Source organism: Hyperolius riggenbachi, chromosome 8, assembly GCF_040937935.1.
Source record: "Hyperolius riggenbachi isolate aHypRig1 chromosome 8, aHypRig1.pri, whole genome shotgun sequence".
Lineage (NCBI taxonomy): Eukaryota > Metazoa > Chordata > Amphibia > Anura > Hyperoliidae > Hyperolius > Hyperolius riggenbachi.
Window position 1 is genome coordinate 130,720,278 of NC_090653.1, and position 23,654 is coordinate 130,743,931.

The window sequence follows — 23,654 nt, forward strand, 5'->3', positions numbered from 1 at the left end:
GCAGCAGAGAAAGCATTTGTGATAGATAAATAAGTTGTATTTAGGAATCCTCTTTATTTGAAGTATTGTTGCTTTGGGGTCCAACAGACTGGATAGACATGGTGGACAACTCTCTGCTTGTGTGTGTCGTTGGTTCACTAGTTTGTTTTTCTACCACAGTGACTGGATTGCCATTGCTCCTAACTAAGAGATCTTGTCAGTCATTGTTAATAAACTGCTGACCCCTTCTACCATTCTCAGTCTTTCAGAGTTTGAAAATAGTGATCATACAAACATTAAAGGGACAAAACTGAATGAAGTCAGGTAGGCAGGTGGCTTTGAAATTATAGCTGTCACTTACAGGTGAGCTTCAGGTTTAATGGCTGCCATAAGGGCACTTATATTGATATAATGCACCAGCTTATAACATCCAGTTCAGACAAGTATATAATATACTCATTGTAGTATAAGTTTAAGCATTCTTCCCTTGATGTGTTGCCTAGTCAGTGTAGGTTTGCTGACATTCCTGATAGTGATGGTTGTGTTTAGTTTGGTCAGCTGATAGATATGCAAGTCTCTGATTTGCTAGTCGTGATCATGTGCTAAGGCAGGATGTGATCACAGCAAATCAGAGGTTTGAAAATCTTTCAGCTGATCAACCGAATCGCATGCTTCTTCATGAGTTCTTGCTATGACCATCACTATCAGGAATATTAGCAAACCTACACTGGCAACAGATGGAGGGAAGAATGCTTAAACTTATACTACACTGAGGACCTTGGTAATGAATGTTTGTCTGAACTGGATGTTATAAGCTGGTGCATTAACTAAAATAGACCTGACCATCACTAATTCTTGAACAATAAAGATGGTCACTGAGATGCAAATAGTTCTGGCTTGCATGCACATTTCATGCAAATTGTCTGCAGCTTGGAATAGGACCTGTTAGAAAGTGTACCTGATTAGATGAAGCTGGAATTATTTGCATCTCACTGACCATCTCTACTGAGAACTCTTCCAACTGAATAAAAGTTATCAAAAGATTTTTGAGGCTATGCACAGATTCCTGACAGATGGGATCAAAATGACTGAATCTGCTCAAAATCAATTGGTTCTTTTGCAGTATCAGTGGGGGAGCCTTTTAATAACTCGCTGTTCCTTCCCAACAGAAGATATGTGCTTGTGAAATACACTCAATGTCAGTATTGCCATATTAGTGTATAGCGCCGGTGGCCTGTCACATGGAAGGATATATCGGCAGTGCTGAAATGTGTGTATGCTGAGAATGCCTTTGTTTATAGGGAAAGCGGCACTTATGGTATTACACTAAGCTCTGCCCCATGCATCATATCAGAGCGGAGTCAGCTACCCGTGTAACTTTTTGAGCATAATTGTATTGGCAGCTAAAGCATGTTATCTGGGTCTTGATGCATGAAAGGCCGGCAGTTTTACCAGTCTTGAATCCTGGGGATCACCGCATGTTACTCGATTAGCACCACGCGTGTTACCAGGATAACCTATGTGTAGCTATGGTAATGCGAGTGACCCTAATAGAGTAATGGTACTCCCCAGGTGTTAGGACTGGTAATATTGCTATGCGCTGCCTGTGCATGACAACGTTACTGGCCTTACGTGCATCAGGCCCTTGGTAGCTTAAAGGGAACCGGAGATGAGGGGGATTGGAGGCTGACATTTTTATTTCCTTTTAAATAATGCAGATTGCCTGGCTGTCCTGCAGATCCTCTGCCTCTAATACTTTAGGCCATAGACTCTGAAAATGCAGGTTAGATGTCCAAAACAAATCTGACAAGATTAGCTGCATGCTTGTTTCAGGTGTGTGATTTAGACCCTACTGACCAGAGAGATCAGCAGCACTGTCAGGCAACTGGTATTGTTTAAATTGAAATAAATATGGCAGCTTCCATAGGTCTCACACCTCGGGTTCCTTTTTAAATGTCTGCTAGAATTGGGGCCTGTTAGTCCAATTTAGAGAACACCATAGTTTGACAACCTATCCATGTTTTGCTTTCTTTTTAGAATGATTGTGTTCTTGTGTCTTTGTAACCACATACTGTACATGATGTGGTTAATCATTTTGCAGATGTTCTTGATGTAATTGATGAACTCATGAATATTCTAAATAATGAATGAAAGCTTATATTACAACCTGTCACTGCATTAAAGCAAAGGACAAAGCAACTTCCTCCAGGGCAACTATTTACAATGCAAACATATTCTTTAGCAAAGTTCATTACAGCCCCTGATCTGCACCTGATGATGTAGAGATATTCAGGCAGCTGATTTAAGTGAAAGGAATATAGAGGCTGCCATATTTATCTTTTTTTTTTTTTTTTTTTTTTTTTTAAATTGCCTTCTTGCTGATCTGTTGGCTCTGGTAGTTTGGGCCACACAAGAGTGCAATAAGCAAGCTTTTCATAAGAGTCAAGGCCCATACACACGTCGGATTTCCGCGAACGACGGGTCGTTTGAACGTCCCGTTGTTCGCCCGCGAAATCGGGCTTTTGTACAGACTGTCGTTCGTTTGATAAGGGTGAGTTTGAGCGATCCGCCGGGCGGATCGCTCAAACTCACCCTTATCAAGCGAACGACAGTCGTCAGAAATCCGACGTGTGTATGGGCCTTCAGACTCAAACCAGCTGATTAGAAAGACTTGTCTGTACTTCTGCTCCATGCACTCAAATATTCCAGCAGAAATATGGTAATTTCTTCTGTCTTATCTTCACTATTGCAAAGACATGACACTTGAAATTAATACTATTATTATTTCTTTTTATATCTTATTTGACTGCATGTTGAAATAGGCATGTGACTGCATAGTGTACTGGTTAACGGTTTGAAGCTCAGCTCTTCATGTTCAGTAAGTCAGCACCTATTCAGTAAAAAGACCTTGGGCAGGACTTCCTAGCACTGCTGCTGCCTAAAGAGCATGCCCTAGTGGCTGCAGCTCTGGCACGTTGAGTCCACCAGTAGAAAAACACAATATAAATGTCCTGTGTCTTGTCTTGCTTTATTACTACTACTACAATACAAAATGTCTTTGGTAGCAGCAATACATTATATCATTTTTTTTTTGCATGAACGGAATTATATCATGAAATAAGTAACTGCAACATTAGTAAATAGTTTGAGTGCCTCAGAATATTGGTTAATTATTTTTTTGTAATTTGCAGGCTAAATCAAGATGTACCCCAGTCCTACCAGCCGAGATCGTCACACTACCACAGTCCCACGTCCTCTCTCACTTCCCTTGGATCTATGAGCCTTCTGCAGTCCCCACCACCATCAGCCATGTCACCTTCTCAACAGCAGCTTCCATCTCCTAGCCATGGGGAATTTTTTTCTGGGCCCCCTCGGTCTCATCATATGCCCAGTCAGTACCACCATAATGATTTTTACCGCATGTCTCAGTCTTATATTGGTCAACAACAGCAGCATCAGCAACAACAGATGGACCAAGGCTTGTCAAGGCCTCCTCAGTTACCCTCCCCTTACAGTCCCATGCAGGGTGACCCATTTGCAATTGTCTCCCGAGCTCAGCAGATGGTTGCTGTATTGTCTGAAGAAAACAGGTCTTTGCGCCAAGAGCTGGAAGGATGTTATGACAAAGTGGCAAGGTTTCAGAAAGTAAGTTTTGCTGTGGCCATTTAGCGTTACCCATTTTGGATTCAGTATAATACTTTAATGTGAAAGACGAATATGTTTTTTAAATGCTTTTGTTCTTCTCATATCCTTTTACCTTAGACATAAGTAAATGGTTAATATGTTTGTCTTGGGGTTGAAGAGGTTGATTATCCCATGGCAGTCCAAAAAGTTTTGGAGTATAATCGAGCTCTCACAAATCATAATTACCCAGTCTACCCGATCCCAGTCCAATCCCAACTTTCTCCTGTGGTTCAACTCACTGGTGTACAATAAGCGGGTGTGATCTTCCAGACACTTCAAGGTTGCTAGGAATGGGACACTTTTGGTAAAACTACTCATACTTTATGGGAAATAGATTGGGGATTGGCAATCATTTTATTGCCCTGCATCACTTGATTTTAATTTAAATTAAGTAGAAAACAAAAGTCAGTCCAAGAACTGATACAGTTAGCTTTATGATGATCAAAGCGATGTGGATATTGCTCCACCCCCTCCCAACCCCCCCGATAACATTTTACCACCTTAGAATTTCAGTCACTATTTCAATCACAATTGGTTGACTGAGGCTCTAATTTTTTTTGTTTTATTTGCTGGGTTTATTAACTCATATGTTTAATCAATGAAAAATGCTGTGTAATGTATGGCTGCCCTTTATTCTGATGAGGCAAGGACTGTGCCAAATCATTTGTTGTTTAAAGAACCTCTATCATAAAAAATAAATAAAACACATGCTTATAAAAGTACATTTCTTCCAGATTAAAATGCAGTGTCAATTACATTTCCCCGATGTTGCTTTCACTTACAGTAGGCAGTAAAATCTGACAAGTTTTAGACAAGTCCTCACAGGCGATTCTCAGTATTTCCTTTTATTTTTTATAAAAGCACTCCCCAGGAAGGATCTACACAAAGATGCCCACTGGCCTCCCTACTCGCTTGCACTTAATTCTGGCAGTTGGGCTAAGCAACTGCCATTCAGTAAGTGCTCTTGAAAATAGAGAAAACCCTGAGAATCCCCATGAGTATATAGACTAGTCCTCCGCTGTCTGCAACTTCGGGAACCGGGTCACGTCACTGCTGTCAGTCGGCTCCAGTCTACGCAGGAGAAGTGCGCCCTCTACGTATTTTTTTCAGCGGCTGCTGGAGTGATACGCAAACAGCGCATTTCTCTTGCAGCCGAGTGACGGCAGTGACGGGACCCGGTTCCCTAAGGTGCAGGCAGCGGAGGGCCGCGGCGTGGGAGCAATCCGAGTGGCTGGGGTTGGAGGAAGCCCCAGGTATGTAGAAATCTTTTTAATATTTAAGCTCCAAGTCCCTTTCAAGGACCATGATTGCCCCTCCCCCCCCTCCCCCCCAAAAAATGCATGTGTGTGCCTATGCATAAAATGTAAGATTGCCCAAAGTAAAATGCACTATAAATTTATGTTTTTAATATTTCAGCTCTGGTACACTTTAACCTCTACCATGTATTGAGTACATGGTCCATGGTGCAAACAGTAATGCATGCCCAAACTGAATGCTACTGCTTGCAGTGTAGCCGTGGGAAGTGAATTCGGAGGGGGTCCCATTGTATGTGGACCTCTAGCCTTGTCTCTACTAACTTTAGTGGGAACATGTTCTTATATTAAGCTCACACTGTGGCTTCCTCCATGGTTTAAAGGTCATAAATACAATGATAAACCCAGTTGGAGACATCTGTCAGATCTGAGCCACGCACAGTGATGTTTTAATGGATATATTTGTACAAGTGTTTTTATTATAATTGTAGATCTGGTTTGCCCTCATATGGGCAGGGAGCAGACAGGTGCAGTGTGTCATTAGAGGGAGTGTAGAGTTGGATGTGAGCCTCATGACGTTTCTCTGGCACATTCTAGATGGAGATGGAAATCCAGAGAGTCTCTGAAGCGTATGAAAACCTTGTGAAGTCCTCATCCAAGAGAGAAGCTTTAGAGAAAGCCATGAGAACTAAACTGGAAGGAGAAATCCGCCGGATTCATGACTTTAACAGGGATCTTCGAGGTACACAACCACGCTTCTGATTTCAGAATATTGCCAATGATCAAATCTACATTTGGCTAGTTGCCAGACGGTGCAGAATTACAAATCGCCTTACACACAATATCATGTCTCTGACCCATATCATTTGTTCAAGACTTCAAGGTATAGTTTGCACAGATTTTTCAGAGGACAATAACCACAGGATAAAATGCTTGCTGCATTAGCCTATGGAAATCAGCCAGTCTGTACCCACCTAAGCAGTGGAGGGTGGCACTACTAAGGGTACCCTATAGGGGAGCTGCATGCACTCAGTGCAGCGCCTTGGTATTTCCATGCTGAAAGCATTGCAGAGAGAGTAACTGTATGGCTGCTGTGCACAGCTGACAACAGAGATGGAAACGCCTGCGGTTTAATGGTCTCTGAAATGTATGTGCAAACCTGGCCTACCTTGCCCATAAGGGATTTGAAATAAGGAAATGTGGTAAGTATGTGTGCCAGCCTATTGCAACATAATGCACAAATAGTTAAAGGACACCTAAAGTGAGAGGGATAAGGTAGGATGACATATTTATTTCCTTTTAAATCATGCAAGTTGCCTGACTATCCCCTTGTTCCTGTGTTTTTAATATTTTTAGCCATAGACCCTGAACAAGCATGCATCTCAGGTGTTGTCTGACTGGATTAGCCACATGCTTGTTTCAGGTGTGTGATTCAGACAGATGATCAACAGGACTGCCAGACAACTAGTTTAATAGGAAATACATATAGCAGCCTCCATACTATTCCTACCTCAGGTTCCCTTTAAAAAGGGAAAACGGTTATAGCTTCAATATTAATCACTTTAGCTGTCTCTTCATTTAAAGTGGGGCTCTGATGCAAATTATGGGACACTACAGCTTTCAGTGTGTAAACCTCAAACATAGCCCATTACATGGAATTGTCCTCATTACCTATACATATACTGGTTGATGCTTTTCTTGTATCCATACTATATGACACATACAGTATAACACACTATGCCCAAAGAGTGTGTGAAGGCTAAAAGCCAAAATGAAATAGGAGTAAATTGCTTATATCTTCCCTTTTTAGTAAAGTGGACCTGAACTCAGAACTTCCTCGCTGCTCTAAAAGATAAGCAACAGCATAATAACCTTTAAAGAAAAACATTTTTGTTACAGCTGATACAAATCCTGCAATAAATCTGCAGTGTCTACTTACTGCTTTCATGGAAGCAGACATATTGTTAACATCCTGCGTGTACAAATTACACAGGCTAAACTCTCTAAATACATACAGGATGCATTTCTCTCGGTTTTCCTTCTGTCCTGTGCAAGAGTTCAGGTCCACTTTAAGGGGCAATAGGTGATACCTCTTCTGCTGTTTACTGCACAACCTTCATGGAAAGGGTGGAATCCCCTACATTTGTGTGTGTGTGTGTGATTACTCTTTGATTCTATTGCTTGATTGAAGAAAGAAAACCCTCTCCTTGCCTGGCTGTTTTTCTGATTATCTCTTTTTAATAATTGAGGAGTCACTAAGCCAGGTTGATTATGCAGATGAGGTGTTGTGACTGCACTGGCTGCACGCTTGTCACAGGTGTGTGGCTCAGACAACTGAAGTGAAAAGATTAACATGACAGCCAGACAGAGGTTCAATTTCTGAGAGGGAATACCCATGACAGCTTCTATTTTCCTTGCAAATTTCATTTTAAAGGGTCACTACAGATAAAGAAATGTTTCCCTGCCAGGACACTTCAGCTTTCATTATGGTCAGGCTGTAATCCAGTAGCCCGTTACATGCAATATGAGATCCTGTCCATAGGTTGCTGTATACCCATGTTATGCTATTTGCACCTCTCTACTTTCAATCGAGTGAGTGGGTGAGTAGAACATCCCACTAGTTTCTCCTGATGTGAATGTGTGTACGAGTTCTTGCTTTGCATTTATCTCCTCTGACTCACCAAGAGATGCCCACATTAGGCTCAGGGAAAGGAATTGCACAGGAGAAGTGAGTGGATAGCTGGACGGGAGGAGAAGCCTTATGCCTGGTACACACAATGCGATTTTACATCAGATTGACGGTCGAATCAATCATTTCATTTCGGTCTGATTTCCAATTGTTTTTCTGGTCAATTTTCCAATCACTTCTGTACAAAATCAGAAAAACGATCAGAAATCAAATCGGACCTGTCGGAAATAATCGATTCATCCATCAATCATCCATCAAATAGCATTGTACCAGGCAAAACACTGCTGTCCCCATGAATGCTGTGTGTGCTAATAAAACATTTGTCTACCTACCTTGTAATGTTTAAATATACAGTCTTTTAATGTAACATTAGAGACTTTTAAAGCCTATATGTACTTATTCCTACATGTGCTTATCATAGCTTAAAATGGGGCCTTGATGAATAATAGAATATACTATATTTGGTTGTGTTCTGAAATACTTGCCACTGCCATTGTTTACAATTAGAAAATATTTGACATAATAGTAAAATGTGCTGTAGTCTGCATTATCATGTTTCTAAGAAATAGAAAATATGCCTCAGAAAAAATGCACAGACAGCAGTAATGTGCTGCCTTTATAAACTTCAGCTGTTCTGTTTAGTTAGGGGTAGGTTTATGTGAGATTTAAGAAACCCACTTAGTAAAGTACAACTTAGTCAGCACAAACCCTTGCAACAATGAATTGAATAGTGTATACCTGTTTTCATAAAAGCACTTAGGTTTGCTGTGCTATGGGGTAAGGAGACTGGATTGAGAGTGAGATCAGTAAAACGATGTCATTGTTAGGATTTTCTGTTAATTTACAAGTGGAATAGGCCGGACCATGGAGTGCTCAGAGAAACTGCAAAAATCCCAAGTGCTATGTCTGCGACGCTACAAACCATAGCTTGTTAAATAGACTGAGCAAGCATGGCAGATTTGGAAGGGTTGTTAAGAGAAATCTTCTTCTCTCTAAAAGGAACATGGCAGCATTGCTTAGATGTGTGAAGCTGCATCTGTACAAACCACAATACTTCTGGAACAATGTCCTTTGGTCAGATGAAGCCACAGTGGAGATGTCTGGCCATAATACAGTGGTGTGTCTGGCAAAAACCAAACTGCCAACTGTCAAGCACATAGCTGTCAGGATAATGATTTGGGCATTTTTGCAGCCACAGCACCTGGAAACCTTGCAGTCATTGAGTCGACCATGACCTCTTCTGTGTACCAAAGTATTCTAGAGTCAAATATGTGTTCAACTGTGTAGCTTTGCCGAAATTGGGTCATGCAAACAGGACAGTAATGACAAGGATAACAGAAAATCTACAACAGAATTGTTGAAATAGAAAATTAGCAAGGTCAGCCAAAGTCCAGACCTTAAACTGATCAAAACACTATGATGGGATCTTAAAGCCTACCTGAAGCAGAAAAAAAGCTTACAATATATACTTACCTCACTACCTAGAAGGTCCAGAGGCTTCCTAGATCTTCCTACAGGCCACCGTTCCAGCCCTGGGTCCCTCTACACCTATTTAGTAAGTACTTGTCAAATAGGTTTCTTGTGGCCACCCCTCACCCTCTACAAATGCATACGTTCTGGGTATGTGCAAGTTAGGTCCATGCATGCCAAGTAGAATGAAGCTGCTCATGTACAGAGGAAGAGATGTCAGATGTGCGCAAATTGCTTCATTCTACTCGGCACGCATGGGCTATTCTTGTGCATGCCCACTCCGTATTCACTCGGAGATGGTTGGGAGCATGGCCAGTGGATGTAGAGGGTCCTGTGTAGGAAGCGTGGTCTCAAAGAGGATCTGGGCTGCCTTTGTACCATCCAGAGGCTTCTCGCTACTGAGAAAAGATATTTAAATTATGTTATTGAGCATTTCCTGTACTAAAGACCTACCCTCCTTCAGGATGTCTTTACAGTGGTTTGCAAGAGTATTTGGCCCCCTTGAAGTTTTCCACATTTTGTCATATTACTGCCACAAACCTGAATCAATGTTATTGGAATTCCACGTGAAAGACCAATACAAAATGGTGTACATGTGAGAAGTGGAACGAAAATCATTAATGATTCCAAACATTTAAAAAAAAAATAACTGCAAAGTGGGGTGTGCGTAATTTATTGAGCCCCCGAGTCAATACTTTGTAGAACCACCTTTTGCTGCAATTACAGCTGCCAGTCTTTTAGGGTATATCTCTACCAGCTTTGCACATCTAGAAACTGAAATCCTTGCCCATTCTTATTTGCAAAACCGCTCCAGCTCAGTCAGATTAGATGGACAGCGTTTGTGAACAGAAGTTTTCAGATCCTACCACAGATTCTCAATTGAATTTAGATCTGGGCTTTGAGTGGGCCATTCTAACACATGGATATGGATAATTCATTGTTTTAAACCATTGCATTGTTGCCCTGGCTTTATGTTTAGGGTCGTTGTCCTGCTGGAAGGTGAACCTCCGCCCCGTCTCAAATTTTTTGCAGACTCCAAGAGGTTTTCTTCCAAGATTGCCCTGTATTGGCTCCATCCGTCTTTCCATCAACTCTGACCAGCTTCCCTGTCCCTGCTGAAGAGAAGCACCCCCAGAGCATGATTTTGCCACCACCATATTTGACAGTGGGGATGGTGATTTCAGAGTGATGTGTAGTGTTAGTTTTTCGCCACACATAGCGCTTTGCATTTTGGACGAAAAGTTCCATTTAGGTCTCATCTGACCAGAGCACCTTCTTCCACGTTTGCAGTTTTCCACAAGCCATGTGGGGGAGACCCCAAACGGGACTTCTTATGCTTTTCTGTTCACAATGGCTTTCTTCTTGCTACTCTTCCAGGCCAACTTTGTACAGTGCATGACTAATAGTTGTCCTATGGACAGAGTACCCCACCTGAGCTGTAGATCTCTGCAGCTCGTCCAGAGTCAGCATGGGTCTCTTGACTGTATTTCTGATCAGCGGTCTCCTTGTTCGGCCTGCGAGTTTAGGTGGACGGTCTTGTCTTGGTAGGTTTACAGTTGTGCCATACTCCTTCCATTGCTGAATGATCGCTTGAACAGTGCTCCGTGGGATGTTCAAGGGTTTGGAAATCTTTTTGTAGCCTAAGCCTGCTTTAAATTTCTCAATAACTTTATCCCTGACCGGTCTGGTGTGTTCTTTGGACTTCATGGTGTTGTTGCTCCCAATATCCTCTTAGACAACCTCTGAGGCCGTCACAGAGCAGCTGTATTTGTACTGACATTAGATTACACACAGTTGAACTCTATTTAGTCATTAGCACTCATCAGGCAATGTCTATTGGCAACTGACTGCACTCAGACTAAAGGGGGCTGAATAATTACGCACACCCCACTTTGCAGTTATTTATTTGTAAAAAATGTTTGGAATCCTGTATGATTTCCGTTCCACTTCTCACATGTACACCACTTTGGTCTTTCACGTGGAATTCCAATTAAATTGATTCATGTTTGTGGCAGTAATATGACAAAATGTGGAAAACTTCAAGAGGGCCGAATACTTTTGCAAACCACTGTAACTCTGTCTATTGTTACAGTACTATCACCCTACAGAATAATCCTCTTTAGTTAATCTCCTTTCCTCCTAAAAAAAAACTTGATAGCTCCAGACAGGAGTACAAGTAAAAGGTGCGTACACATGCACAACTAAACGCAACGACGGGTCCGCCGGACCCTCCCGCTGGGCGGTCTTTCAGAAACAGCCTTATCAGTATACACACGTGCATACTGTCGGCTAAAGACCGCCCAGCGGGAGGGTCTGGCGGACCCGTTGTTGCGTTTAGTAGTGCGTGTGTATGCACTTTTAGATTGCAAATGTGTTGGCAGTTCTTTACATATCTTAAAATATTAATAAAATTACGTTTAAGCTAATAATTATCTTTGCAAAAGGAGCTTTAGATAAAACAGTGCAGTGCAAGTGTCCAGCAATACCTTTTAAAAAGACCGAGCAAGCTATAAATATCACCCGTATGTTTTTACGGTATATAAGCAGTTATGCTGACATCCCTCCTGGCTGCTCATATTATAAAATGTGATGTGTGATGAATGGGCTAGATGATGCCGCAACTTCATCACTGCCTTATGGTTGCTGATGCAGCTATTCCAGCTACGTGTCGCGTGAGTCTTTTGGGACCTGTTCAGCCCCAAAGGGGTATGCTTTCCATGCTGGGAAGACATTGTAGAGGAGGGGGCTGGGAACATCTGACAGATGTGCTGAGAAAGCAGTTTTCTTGGCTTACTTGAACTATTAAGGATACGTGATAGAGCAATGGCCATGATGTGTGTCACACATCAGTGCTATACTGGCATCAGAAATAAGAGAGAGCTGCTTCTGCATTTCAAGAAAAGATAGCTTCGTTTTGTGTTTCCAGGTTATTGATCCTTTAAGCGTTTTGCACTATAGTAGGCCTGCAGTTCTCTTGCTTGGAGTAATAGATCTGGCTGTTCATTATGCACTCCCAGGCTTCCCATGGGTGTCTGTGAAGCTCTTGAAACAAGTTATATTTCTGATTCCCATAGAATTGATGTGCTGCATTCTTACCAGTGTTTCTTCAGGGAATAATGTTTGTCTCTTGCGTATAAATGATGTGTCCTCTTTAGTTTGTAAGAACGTTAGAATTCTACCAGCTCTATTGCTGTAGTTTTAGAACTTTTGGATCCACATCATAGCCTTTAAATGCCTCAAAGCTCCCATCTTTCTCTTTTAACGTTTTACAACATCCCAAAAGCCACTAAATAACTCCTCTCTCACTTTAGAGCGAATGGAAACAGCAAATAAGCAACTTGCAGCAAAGGAACTGGAGGGATCCGAGGACAACCGAAAGACCATATCACAGCTTCTATCACAAAGTAAGTTCTTGCAGCACATATTTTCTTCTGCCCTCCCAGATGGTTAGGGTACAAATCAAAGATTATGCAGTAACGGAGCATAGTGAGAATGTGCACTAACATAATGCTCAGTCCTATTGTAGTTGACTGGAGCTGTCTGAAATCTTCAGTATGCTGGAGAAGGAGGTACTGCATGCGCATCATTGGAGGGGTGGGGAACAGAGGAATGGGGATGTAAAAATGCACAGCAATTGCACTGGCTTATTGGTTGCTGGCAGGACTGCTACTTATTTTATTTAAGTATTTATATAGCGCCAACATATTACGCAGCGCTGTACAGAGTACCGTATATTGTCTTGTAACTAACTGTCCCTCAGAGGGGCTCACAATCTAATCCCTACTATAGTCCTATGTCTATGTATGTATTGTGTAGTGCATGTATCATAGTCTAGGGCCAGTTTTAGGGGGAAGCCAATTAACTTATCTGTATGTTTTTGGAATGTGGGAGGAAAAGCGGAGTGCCCGGAGGAAACCCACACAGACACAGGGAGAACATACAAACTCTTTGCAGATGTTGACCTGGCTGGGATTCGAACCGGGGACCCATCGCTGCAAGGCGAGAGTGCTAACCACTATGGCACCATGCTTATTGCCCTAGCTTGAACAAGCCCCAAATAAAACATACTTCACATTGTTCTTTCCCTCTTCAAAAAATCTTTACATATTTAGATCTGTCTCTGATTTCTGGTATTCTAGTTAATTCCTCTGCCACAGGCATTTCCTTCAGAGAAACCCAATGTAGAACTTAGAGGAAGGTATGAACTTCACACTAAGCCTCACCAATGCTTCAAGGCAAAGTAATGCTGGAAGATTCCCAGTGTAAAAATGAACAAAGATTTAAACTTCACTAAGCCTCCATGCTCCAAGGCAGAAAAAGAAACTATTAGCGTTGCGTGTGCTCCACATTTACTCATGTTGTGCTGGAGCAATAAATACTAAATGCTACACTGATTTTCTTGCTTTAAAGTGTGCTGCGTTTGTCTGAGAAATGTTTAGCTCTGATAGCACTTTGCTTGGGGCAGCGTTGCGATATTACTCTACATGAATAGGAGGTCATCATGCTGGGGCATTCTATAATTGTGCATAGTGGAACTGGTCCATCTGTGTCATGGTACCAAGCACAAACTTTACCGCATTCTTAAAGGACAACTGTAGTGAGCGGCAGGCGCGGAGCTAGGGGGGGGGGGGGGGGGGGTCGGGGTAGGACAAGTACCCCGGGGCGCCTGGTCCCCAAGGGCGCCCATCTGAGCTTCGGGGTTTTTTTTTTTTTTTTGCGGGGGGTGAGGGGAGAAGCACAGAGAAGAGGGAGAGCTGTGGGGAAGGGGGGCCATCTCCCCCCTCCTTCCCTCACCTTAGGTGCTCTCCCTCCCTCGCTCTCCCCTCCAATGTCCGGGTGGCTGGCAGCGGCGGGCGGAACTCACCTCCGTCTCGCTCCAGTGCCGGCCGGAAGTTCGGGTGCGCAGCCGCTGCTCTGGTCTGGATCAGACCAGAGTAGTGTCAGATCCATCCGGCGCTGCGATGAGACGGAGGTAAGTTCCGCCTGCCGCTGCCAGCCACCCGGACATTGGAGGGGAGAGCGAGGGAGGGAGAGCAGCTCTTCCTCTTCACTGCGCTGCTCCCCTCCTGCTGGAGAGGGGGACACCTGACCTGGCTACTTACTCTGGGCACATATACCCCTGCCTACATATATTGGGCACATATACCCCTAGCTACATATACTGGGCATATACCCCTGGCTACCTACTCTGGGCACATATACCCCTGCCTACATATATTGGGCACATATACCCCTAACTACATATACTGGGCATATACCCCTGGCTACCTACTCTGGGCACATATACCCCTGGCTACCTACTCTGGGCACATATACCCCTGCCTACATATATTGGGCACATATACCCCTAACTACATATACTGGGCATATACCCCTGGCTACCTACTCTGGGCACATATACCCCTGCCTACATATATTGGGCACATATACCCCTAACTACATATACTGGGCATATACCCCTGGCTACCTACTCTGGGCACATATACCCCTGGCTACCTACTCTGGGCACATATATCCCTGCCTACATATATTGGGCACATATACCCCTAACTACATATACTGGGCACATATATCCCTGGCTACCTACTCTGGGCACATATACCCCTGGCTACCTACTCTGGGCACATATACCCCTGGCTACCTACTCTGGGCACATATACCCCTGGCTACATATATTGGGCACATATACCCCTAACTACCTACTCTGGGCACATATACCCCTGGCTACCTACTCTGGGCACATATACCCCTGGCTACCTACTCTGGGCACATATACCCCTGACTACATATATTGGGCACAAATACCCCTAACTACATATACTGGGCATATACTCCTGGCTACCTACTATGGGCACATATACCCCTGGCTACCTACTCTGGGCACATATACCCCTGCCTACATATACTGGGCACATATACCCCTAACTACATATACTGGGTACATATACCCCTGGCTACATATACTGGGCATATATACCCCTGGCTACATATACTGGGCATATATACCCCTGGCTACATATACTGGGCACATATACCCCTGGCTACATATACTGGGCACATATACCCCTGACTATATATACTGGGCACATATTATACCCCTGGCTACATATACTGGGCACATATAACCCTGACTACATATACTGGGCACATATACCCCTGGCTACATATACTGGGCACATATATCGCTGGCTATATATACTGGGCACATATACCCCTGACTATATATACTGGGCACATATACCCCTGGCTACATATACTGGGCACATATACCTCTGGCTACATATACTGGGGACACATACCCCTGCCTACATATACTGGGCACATATACCCCTGGCTACTTGTTCTGTGGACATCTCTACCCCTGGCTACCTGTTCTGGGGACATCTATACTGCTGGCCACCTATTCTTGGGATACCTATAGACCTGGGGCTACCTATTTTTGGGGGAAGCACTGCTGTCGGATTGAGTGTATTTTGGGGAACTGCTGCCAGGTGAGAGGTGTCTACCATATTAAGGGGGCATTCTGCCTATTTATGTGAAATGGTGTCTATTTATGTGCCTCATGACTGCTGAATTTGTCTTGTTGGGGGCCTCATGGTTACTGAATTTGTCTTGTTGGGGGCCTCATGATTTGTTGGGGGCCTCAAGATCGCTGAATTTGTCTTGTTAGGGGCCTCATGATTGCTGAATTTGTCTTGTTAGGGGCCTCATGATTGCTGAATTTGTCCCTTTGGGGGCCTCAGGATTGCTAAATTTGTCTTGTTGGGGGCCTCATGATTGCTGAGTTGGTCATGTTGGGGGGCCTCATATTTGCTCATGATTGCGGAATTTGTCTTGATCGGGGGGGGGGGGGGGGGGGGCTCATGATTGCTGAATTTGTCTTGAAACATGCTGGAAGGTACATACTGAGGGAGGGTGGGTGAGCGTGAGCCTGCTAACCTCCGTGTACATTTGAAGGGGCGTGACCAAATGTGGAGCACCCATAACCACGCCCACATTTGGTCACGACCCTTCACCTTAGGGGGCGCATTAATAGTCTTTGTCCCCGGGCGCTGAGAACCCAAGCTACGCCTCTGGTGAGCGGTATATGGAGGCTGCCATGTTTATTGCCTTTTAAGCATTACCAATTGCCTGGCTATCCTGCTGATCCTCTACCTCTAATACTTTCAGCCATAGACCCTAAACAAGCATATGCAGATCAGGTATTTCTGACATTATTGTCAGATCTGACAAGATTAGCCGCATGCTTGCTTCTGGTCTAATTCAGACACTACTGCAGCCAAATAGATCAGCAGGGCTGCCAGGCAACAGGTATTGTTTAAAAGGAAATAAATATGGCAGCCTCCATATTTCTCTTCCTACAGTTGTCGTTTAAGGCTTGTACCTCTACAAGAAATTAGGGGTTGTGGCATCAGGACCCAGGCCATTGCTGGTGTAATGCAAGATAACTTAATGGTGGGATGTTATTACTTATAAATTCAAGTGCTAATGTTTGTGCATTGGCTGGAAGAATCTTGAAAAGGCTATAAAGAAAAGAATTTCAGATGCTTTCAAAATGGTTCATGTAAATGGCCTACTGTTTGTACAGCACTTGGCCCTGAACTGTTTCTCGAGGAATAGAATCCCTTTTGGTATTTACACACCTTTAGACACTCGCTCAATTTTAGCAAGCAGGACATAGGTAGGTAACATATCTGTCTTGCAGCTTAAAGGTCAACTCTGACCTTCAAGAGCAAACGGATAGACAGGCTCTGAGACAAACTTATTTGTTAGTTATTAAAACAGCTGGGAGAATTAAATCAGTTTCAGAAAGTCTTAAAACTCAGTCCAAAGTACCCAGATAGCTCATGGGGACCCAAAACAACTAGGAAAGTATAAAGGGTAAAAGAGACCGAAAAGCCCTCTTACTTAAAGCAACATTAAATATAATTTTGCCTTAAAACAGAAGGTATTTGTTATAATACAGTTTTAATCGAGCAGCTGTGGTTTCCCACAAAGCATTCCTCCTGAATATACAAATCTTATCTTTATGCCCCTGAAAGCAAGGCTGCACATCCAGAATCACTGCTGTATATTGAGCCTATAGCTTATGAATTTCACAGAGCCACATCAATTCAACATGCATACAGCCTGCTTCAAACTTTCTGCTCCTCATCAGTGCATGCCAGGGATTGGCTCCATGAATAGGGCTTGGACCAGTACTATAAAGTACCCAAAGTGGCCCAGAACTACTAGGAAAGTATAAAGGACTAAAATAGACCAAAAAGCTAAAACATACTCCATGATGCATTTTTTGTGTTCATTAACAGAAATGCTGTGTTCACTATACCTTTCAGTGCATGTTCTAAACACGCAGAAAACAGTATTCATAGATGAATTGCAATAACTGATATAATTAGGGGTATGCTTTTACTTAGCATTGCCCTGAGTAATCAGTCAGGTAGCCTCTTTTGTTATGCACAAGAAGGAATGTGATTGCCTGCTCTGCCCATACTGAATTCTCTCAGCAATGTCAACCAACTGGCAGAGCTTGTATAGTGCTTGGAGTTCCTTCAGAAGGAGAAGTCTCAGATGTCTCTCTGTGAATGCAATGAAAGTGTAGGGGTGGCATGCACGGTCACTTTCAGCAGAGGTCGGCTCTTTTGTATACAATTATTGCACTAAAAGAGTGTTGTGTGAAGACAGAGGCTGGATGTCAGTCTTCTCAAGCATCCTTAGAAGCCAAGTCCACTGAAATCCTTGGTTTGATGTCTGAATGTGTGGTTTCACTCCTTTTTTTTTTTTATGTATTTTTTTTTATTCGTTTGGATCTTACATGTTTGATGTTTCTTTACACAGGGCTTTGATCTTGTTTTCCCACCCTGTGGAAGGAGGGGTGATTGTGATGTGGTTCCTGTACACAGCCAAGCTTTTTAAAAAGTAAAATGTCATTCCAGCTAATGCAAAGCGTTTTTTTTTAAAGCAGCTGGCTGTTTAACTTAATTAGAGGTGTTTACATATTTTCTGTGGGAGTTTCCTCTTTTCCAGGCCATATTTTCTGTGGGTGTCGCCCTGTTTAATATGAAGCGTACTTCCTTGGTTTTAAGTGTTCGGAAGTGAAAAGAGGAGAGATCTTGTGGTGGCGCTCTGCTCACATTGTTACAGATTCTTTCACTTGTAATCAGCATTTTGGATTGTGTGATCATCTTGGAGACAAAGCAATATCTTGAAGTAGGAAGAAGTATGGGAAGCTTCTTACTGTAATTTAACTGGTTTTCAGTAAGAGCATCTTCTGTAGGACCAAATAGAGGCTCTGTCTGCACATAAAATACTCTATAGAACCTATTTACATAGGTGGCAATTTGAAAATGTACCGTACTTTTCTGGAGATTTTTAGATTCAAAAGAAAAAAAGTAATTCTTATTTGTATATGTCTGCACATATTTTAAATTTTAAAATTTTTCGCCATAGTGCTCCTTTAAATAATCATCAATTTCATAAGGGATTGCTATTGTGCAATCTGAAGATCTCTCTCTGTCCCCTGTCCAGCGCTGGCTCTCTGGTAGCAGTATTCTCACTGAAGACAGCCCGCTCTGTACTGCGCACGTGTGAGCGCCCTCTCTCGCCCGTGTGCGCAGTATGGAGCCGCCTGTCTTCAGAGGACTCTGCTCCTAAAGGCTTCCGAAGTCCCCCACAGTGGGGAATTCAAACGGGGGGAGCCAGTGCTTATCGGAGGGGACCGTGAGAGGAGCAGGAAGGGTCTTTGGGACCCAGAGCCTTCCCTCTCCTTAGGTAAGTATCTGGCTGTTTAAGCTTACGTAATCATATAGTGTATTCAGAGCAGATGTTGTTTTTTTTTTTTTTTATAGCTGTATTTCAAATCCTACTATAATAGCAGTAGAGTATTCTACTATGTTAGCCATTAAAGCTGAACGTTTTGAATCGGGATGATACCATTGATTACCTAACTTAAAAGCAAAGGCCACCAACAAAAAGAGGGTCCTGGGCAGCAGCTTCAAGGAATGCCAAAGTTGGCTTATTGTCAGCACTCTGTTGCATCCTGAAGTATTGTTTCTGCTTCCAGCAAATTGCTACAATCCTTGTCTAGTGGAGGTGATGCCATTCAAAAAGTAAACAGCTGTCCTTTCCAAGCAAATGTCCATTTCTGCACAGCTGTAGCCCCTTTATCAGATTGTGTGATTGTGTTACATCAAGCCGTTTCCTGTGTTGAGGGAATTGGGTGGCTAGTAGAAGCAATGCTGCTGTCACGTATTCTGTTCTTACCTTGGCAATTGGGTGATCAGGTTCATCCTGGTCAGTTACATTCAGCCTTGAGGAGCAATCCAGTTTGGTGAGAGAAGTAGAAACTTCTTAACCTCACTTTTACTGGACCAAACGCTTTATCCAGCCAGCTCACTCTCACTGTAGCCTGAGTCATTTCTCAATTACAGTAATTAAAAGTGTGGGAATTTCTGAACTTCCAGGGCACATTCTGGAATGAGTAATGACAACAAGATGCTGCATTTCCTATCATTGTGAGATATACTATTTCAATTGTTCTACATTAAAGCACACAACGTACCTAATTTACTAGAAGTATTTACAGGCTTGACGTCCTCTGATGTCATAGGCAATCTTGAATGTTTATAAGAAATTCTCAGCTTTTTGGTGGTAAGACGCTGTAACCACCAAATGGGTTGCGTTATAACATAATGATGGTTAATATTATTGCTACAACTAAATATAAGGTTGACTCGTTTTCTCATTGCTTTACAGAGAACATTAAAAAAAATCACATTAAGATTCTCTGAAATGTGGTATAAAATTGAGAATCTTTGCTATATGGTACCACGCTGACTTTGCAGCGTGGTACTATGCCGCAGCGTGGTACTATGCCGAGACTCTTTAATGTGGTACCGTACTGATATTCTTTGCAGTGTGGTACTATGCTGAGACTCTTTAATGTGATACCATACTGATATACTATGCAGTGTGGTACTATGCTGAGACTCTCTAATGTGGTACCATACTGAGCTTCTTTGCAGTGTGGTACTATGCTGAGACTCTCTAATGTGGCACTGTACTGAGATTATTTGCAGAGTGGTACTATGCTGAGACTCTAATGTGGCACTGTACTGAGATTCTTTGCAGTGAGGTACTATGCTGAGACTTTTTAATGTGGTACTGTACTGAGATTCTTTGCAGTACAGTACTATGCTGAGACTCTATTCAATGTGGATACTGAGATTCTTTGCAGTGTGGTATTATATTGAGATTTAAATGTTCTATGGATTGGCCCTGGAATGAGCACCTCACAGGGATTCTCAGTAGAATCTGACATGCGATTTGACCTGTGTTGACAGAGGTGAAACAGTGCCTCTAGGTCCCCTCATTACTTAGGTTTTACATTGTTTTGGCTGGGGAGGTATTGTTTAAGTTCTAGGAAACTTGCATTACTCACATGTCTCTAGAACACAGCCCTGACTTACGTTTGCCCTGTATGTGTTTCTGACATATTGTTATTTAATTGTACTTCTGCAGGGTTCTCATTGACCTTTAGTCTTGTATGTGTAATGTGTATATCCAGCGCTTATGACGAGCATAGTGTGTAGCTACATATTCCCACAGCTACCTGTTACATGCTGGTGAAATTGCAGCAATCAACCCCCCCTGGTGTCACAGGTTTGGTGGACACACAAAGATGAAAGCCTTTTGCATAGATCACTGCATAGATCATTACAAGTGGCAGGCTTTGGTTCAGCCTTGTTCTCATGTAATACTTTGCCCTGATTCACCACCCTCCCATTGCCTTGGTGAATGGAATGCAGCTGTACTGGTCTGTCAATGACTGGGTGTTAATGGCTTCAGGGACTAGTGTTACTAGATGTGCTGTTTAGGTACTGTTGCTGTTCATCAGTAATTCACAAAGTGACATTTGTAATGGCACTCATCCTGTCACTTTGTCGTAATCCTGCTAAGTCTAAAATATACCTATTAAATTGTGTCCTTATCATACGCTCGTTCCTATTTCCCACATTCTGTATCTCTGTACTGTCCCTGAGTATTAATGTTGTATTCACAAGGAACAAAGGTTTTATAACAGCTGAACTATAATTCTATTCAAATTTGAGAAGTGCTTGCTGAAGAGATCCGATTAATGCAAATTATTCTGTTGTTTGCATTTAATATCCTTTAATATCCTTATTTCTATATATTGTTAGTATACTGTATCTGTACATAGGGGCTGCCATACATTCTGGTAACGTGTGGGCTCTGTTTTGTATTTATGTATAAAGGTACCCGAGATGACAGTTTGCTAGTTCAGCTGAATCTCGTACCTGTAGGGTCCCTGCACGTGTTGCCACCTGGCTGCAGTCAGGGAGTAATAAAGGTATTTGGTTTGCCAGGAAGGACCCCGCTGCTGCACCTGATAAATGATTGTTCCCAGCCAAAAAATAAAACGTTTAACAGGCAAAGGATGCGCACAAATTAAGGCAGGGTGTTGTGTTTTTTTTGTTGTTGTTTTTTTTTAGGCTATTTGCTCTTCCGGTGCACAGATGGTAAGCAATTATGTGCAATTGTTGTGCTTTGAAGTTATTTCAACAATTACTTTGTATAAATTATATATCTTGTAGGATAGGAAGAGATCAAAGACTTTTACTTCTGTCTCTCCTACTCTGTTAACACCATGGGCTCAAATTCAAATGCATGGTGTAGCAGATTTGGGAAATGAGTAAGATTCTCACCAGAGAGGGCTTAGATAGCAGTAACAAACTAGCCAAGGTTCTTTCTCACTCTACCCAAATCTATAAAAATGTTTCCAGTGAAGCTGAACTTGAAGCTTAGGGTGCTGTCTCAGCTGTGTGTCTTTAAAGACCATCTAAAAATACCATGAATTACGGTAGCTTAATAATCTGTGCACTCAAACACAACCTTTTTGTTTGGGATGTGGATTTCTGCAGCTGAAACGCCTGTCTCAGGATTGTGATTCAATGTCTAGAAACAGCTGTCCTCTTGTAGTGTCAGGCTCTCTGAATATGGCTGCTGATAGTCACTTGCAACTTCCTGCTCCCCAGACTGCAAGTAGCATTCACAGACTGAATCTCTGTAGGGGGGATGCATCCTACAGCATTGTCAGTCTGTGGTGCTGGAAGTGTCCAGTGTTTATTTTTTTTGACCAGGCATTTTTTTTACGTCAGCCAATCAAGGAGCTTAAAGAACAACTATCAAAGAAACTGTTCTTCTGTAAACCCCCACATACCTACAGAGCTTTTAGCCATCAGCACTGGAAAGCTTTTCAGAGGTTTCTCATCACAGCCTGTGTGAAAAAAAATGCCTTGTTTATCAGCTGTTAGTAACAATTTGTGTTGGCATCAGGCTAGAGGCTAGAGCTATACCATGTAGCTAGGTTACACTTCTCTGTCACTCACTCGTGGGGTGTCACCACTGCCTGCCATTTCCTGGGGGCATAGAAGGCCATGCCCCTGTTGAGATGCAGTGGATTTTGCTTGGGCCAACTCTTGCAGGGAATGCGGTGAGTTAGTTTTAGATCCTGCATATTCTGGCAAGCAGATGATATTTGAAAATGCTACGCCATTTTAATTTGTCAATAGACCATTTGGCAGCCAGTATATAGTCAGGTGAACCAGCATAGACCAGCATAGAGCACACATTTTCGTTTTTTCTCCTTGTGCACTTTAAATATCTAGCTTGTGAATTGACACTATGGGCCTGATTCACAAAGCGGTGCTAACAGTTAGCACGCTAGTGAAAACTCTGTTTAGGCATGATAAGTTTAGGTGTGATAAGTTTAGGTGTGATAAGTTTTTAGGGGTGATAAGTTTAAAGGGGAACTGAAGAGAGAGGTATATGGAGGCTGTAATGTTTATTTCCTTTTAGACAATACCAGTTGCCTGGCAGCCCTGCTGATCCTCTGCCTCTAATACTATTAGCCATAGCCCCTGAACAAGCATGCAGCAGATCAGGTGTTTCAGTGGTTCAGACTTATAAGTCTGATCTGACAAGACTAGCTGCATGCTTGTTTCTGGTTTTAATCAGATACTACTGCAGAGAAATAGACCAGCAGGGCTGCCAGGCAACTGGTATTGATTAAAAGGAAATAAACATGGCAGCCTCCATATACCTCTTACTTCAGTTCCCCTTTAAGCACCAACTGGGTTAGCACCGCAGTGCACAGCTGATCAAAAGTTTTGCGCTAGCAAAGTCTGGTGCACTTTGCATAGAGTTTAATGGCGCTGCTTTGCGTGCGGGACTTTGCACGCTATCTACACTTATCATGCCTAAACTTATCATGCCTAAACTTATCATGCCTAAACTGAGTTTAGGCATGATAAAAATGGTTATCACGCCTAAAGTCTTTAACTGGGTTATCACCGCTTTGTGAATCGAGCCCTATGTACGGGCAATCAAAATTAAATTAATAATAATAAAAAAAAACTGGCAGTAACTCTCCTGTTATAGATACTATAGTGTAAACCTACCTCTATTTCCCATCCCCATCCCCCTTAAATCTTCAACATTAAAAAAAAAAAAAACCCTTATCAGCTTCCCAGATTATGGTCCTTGGCTACTACACAGAG

At 42.6% G+C, this 23,654-nt stretch overlaps 1 protein-coding gene across 1 annotated transcript in view; it reads left to right on the forward strand.

The window, feature by feature from the left end:
• The window catches only part of AMOT (angiomotin), a 111,197-nt gene that overhangs the window by 51,348 nt on the left and 36,195 nt on the right, over positions 1-23,654 (forward strand). Inside the window, exons 4-6 of the mRNA XM_068251107.1 lie at positions 3,171-3,624; positions 5,514-5,658; positions 12,387-12,479. Of these exons, the coding sequence (XP_068107208.1) occupies positions 3,171-3,624; positions 5,514-5,658; positions 12,387-12,479 (692 nt within the window). The remainder of the gene's footprint in view (positions 1-3,170; positions 3,625-5,513; positions 5,659-12,386; positions 12,480-23,654) is intronic.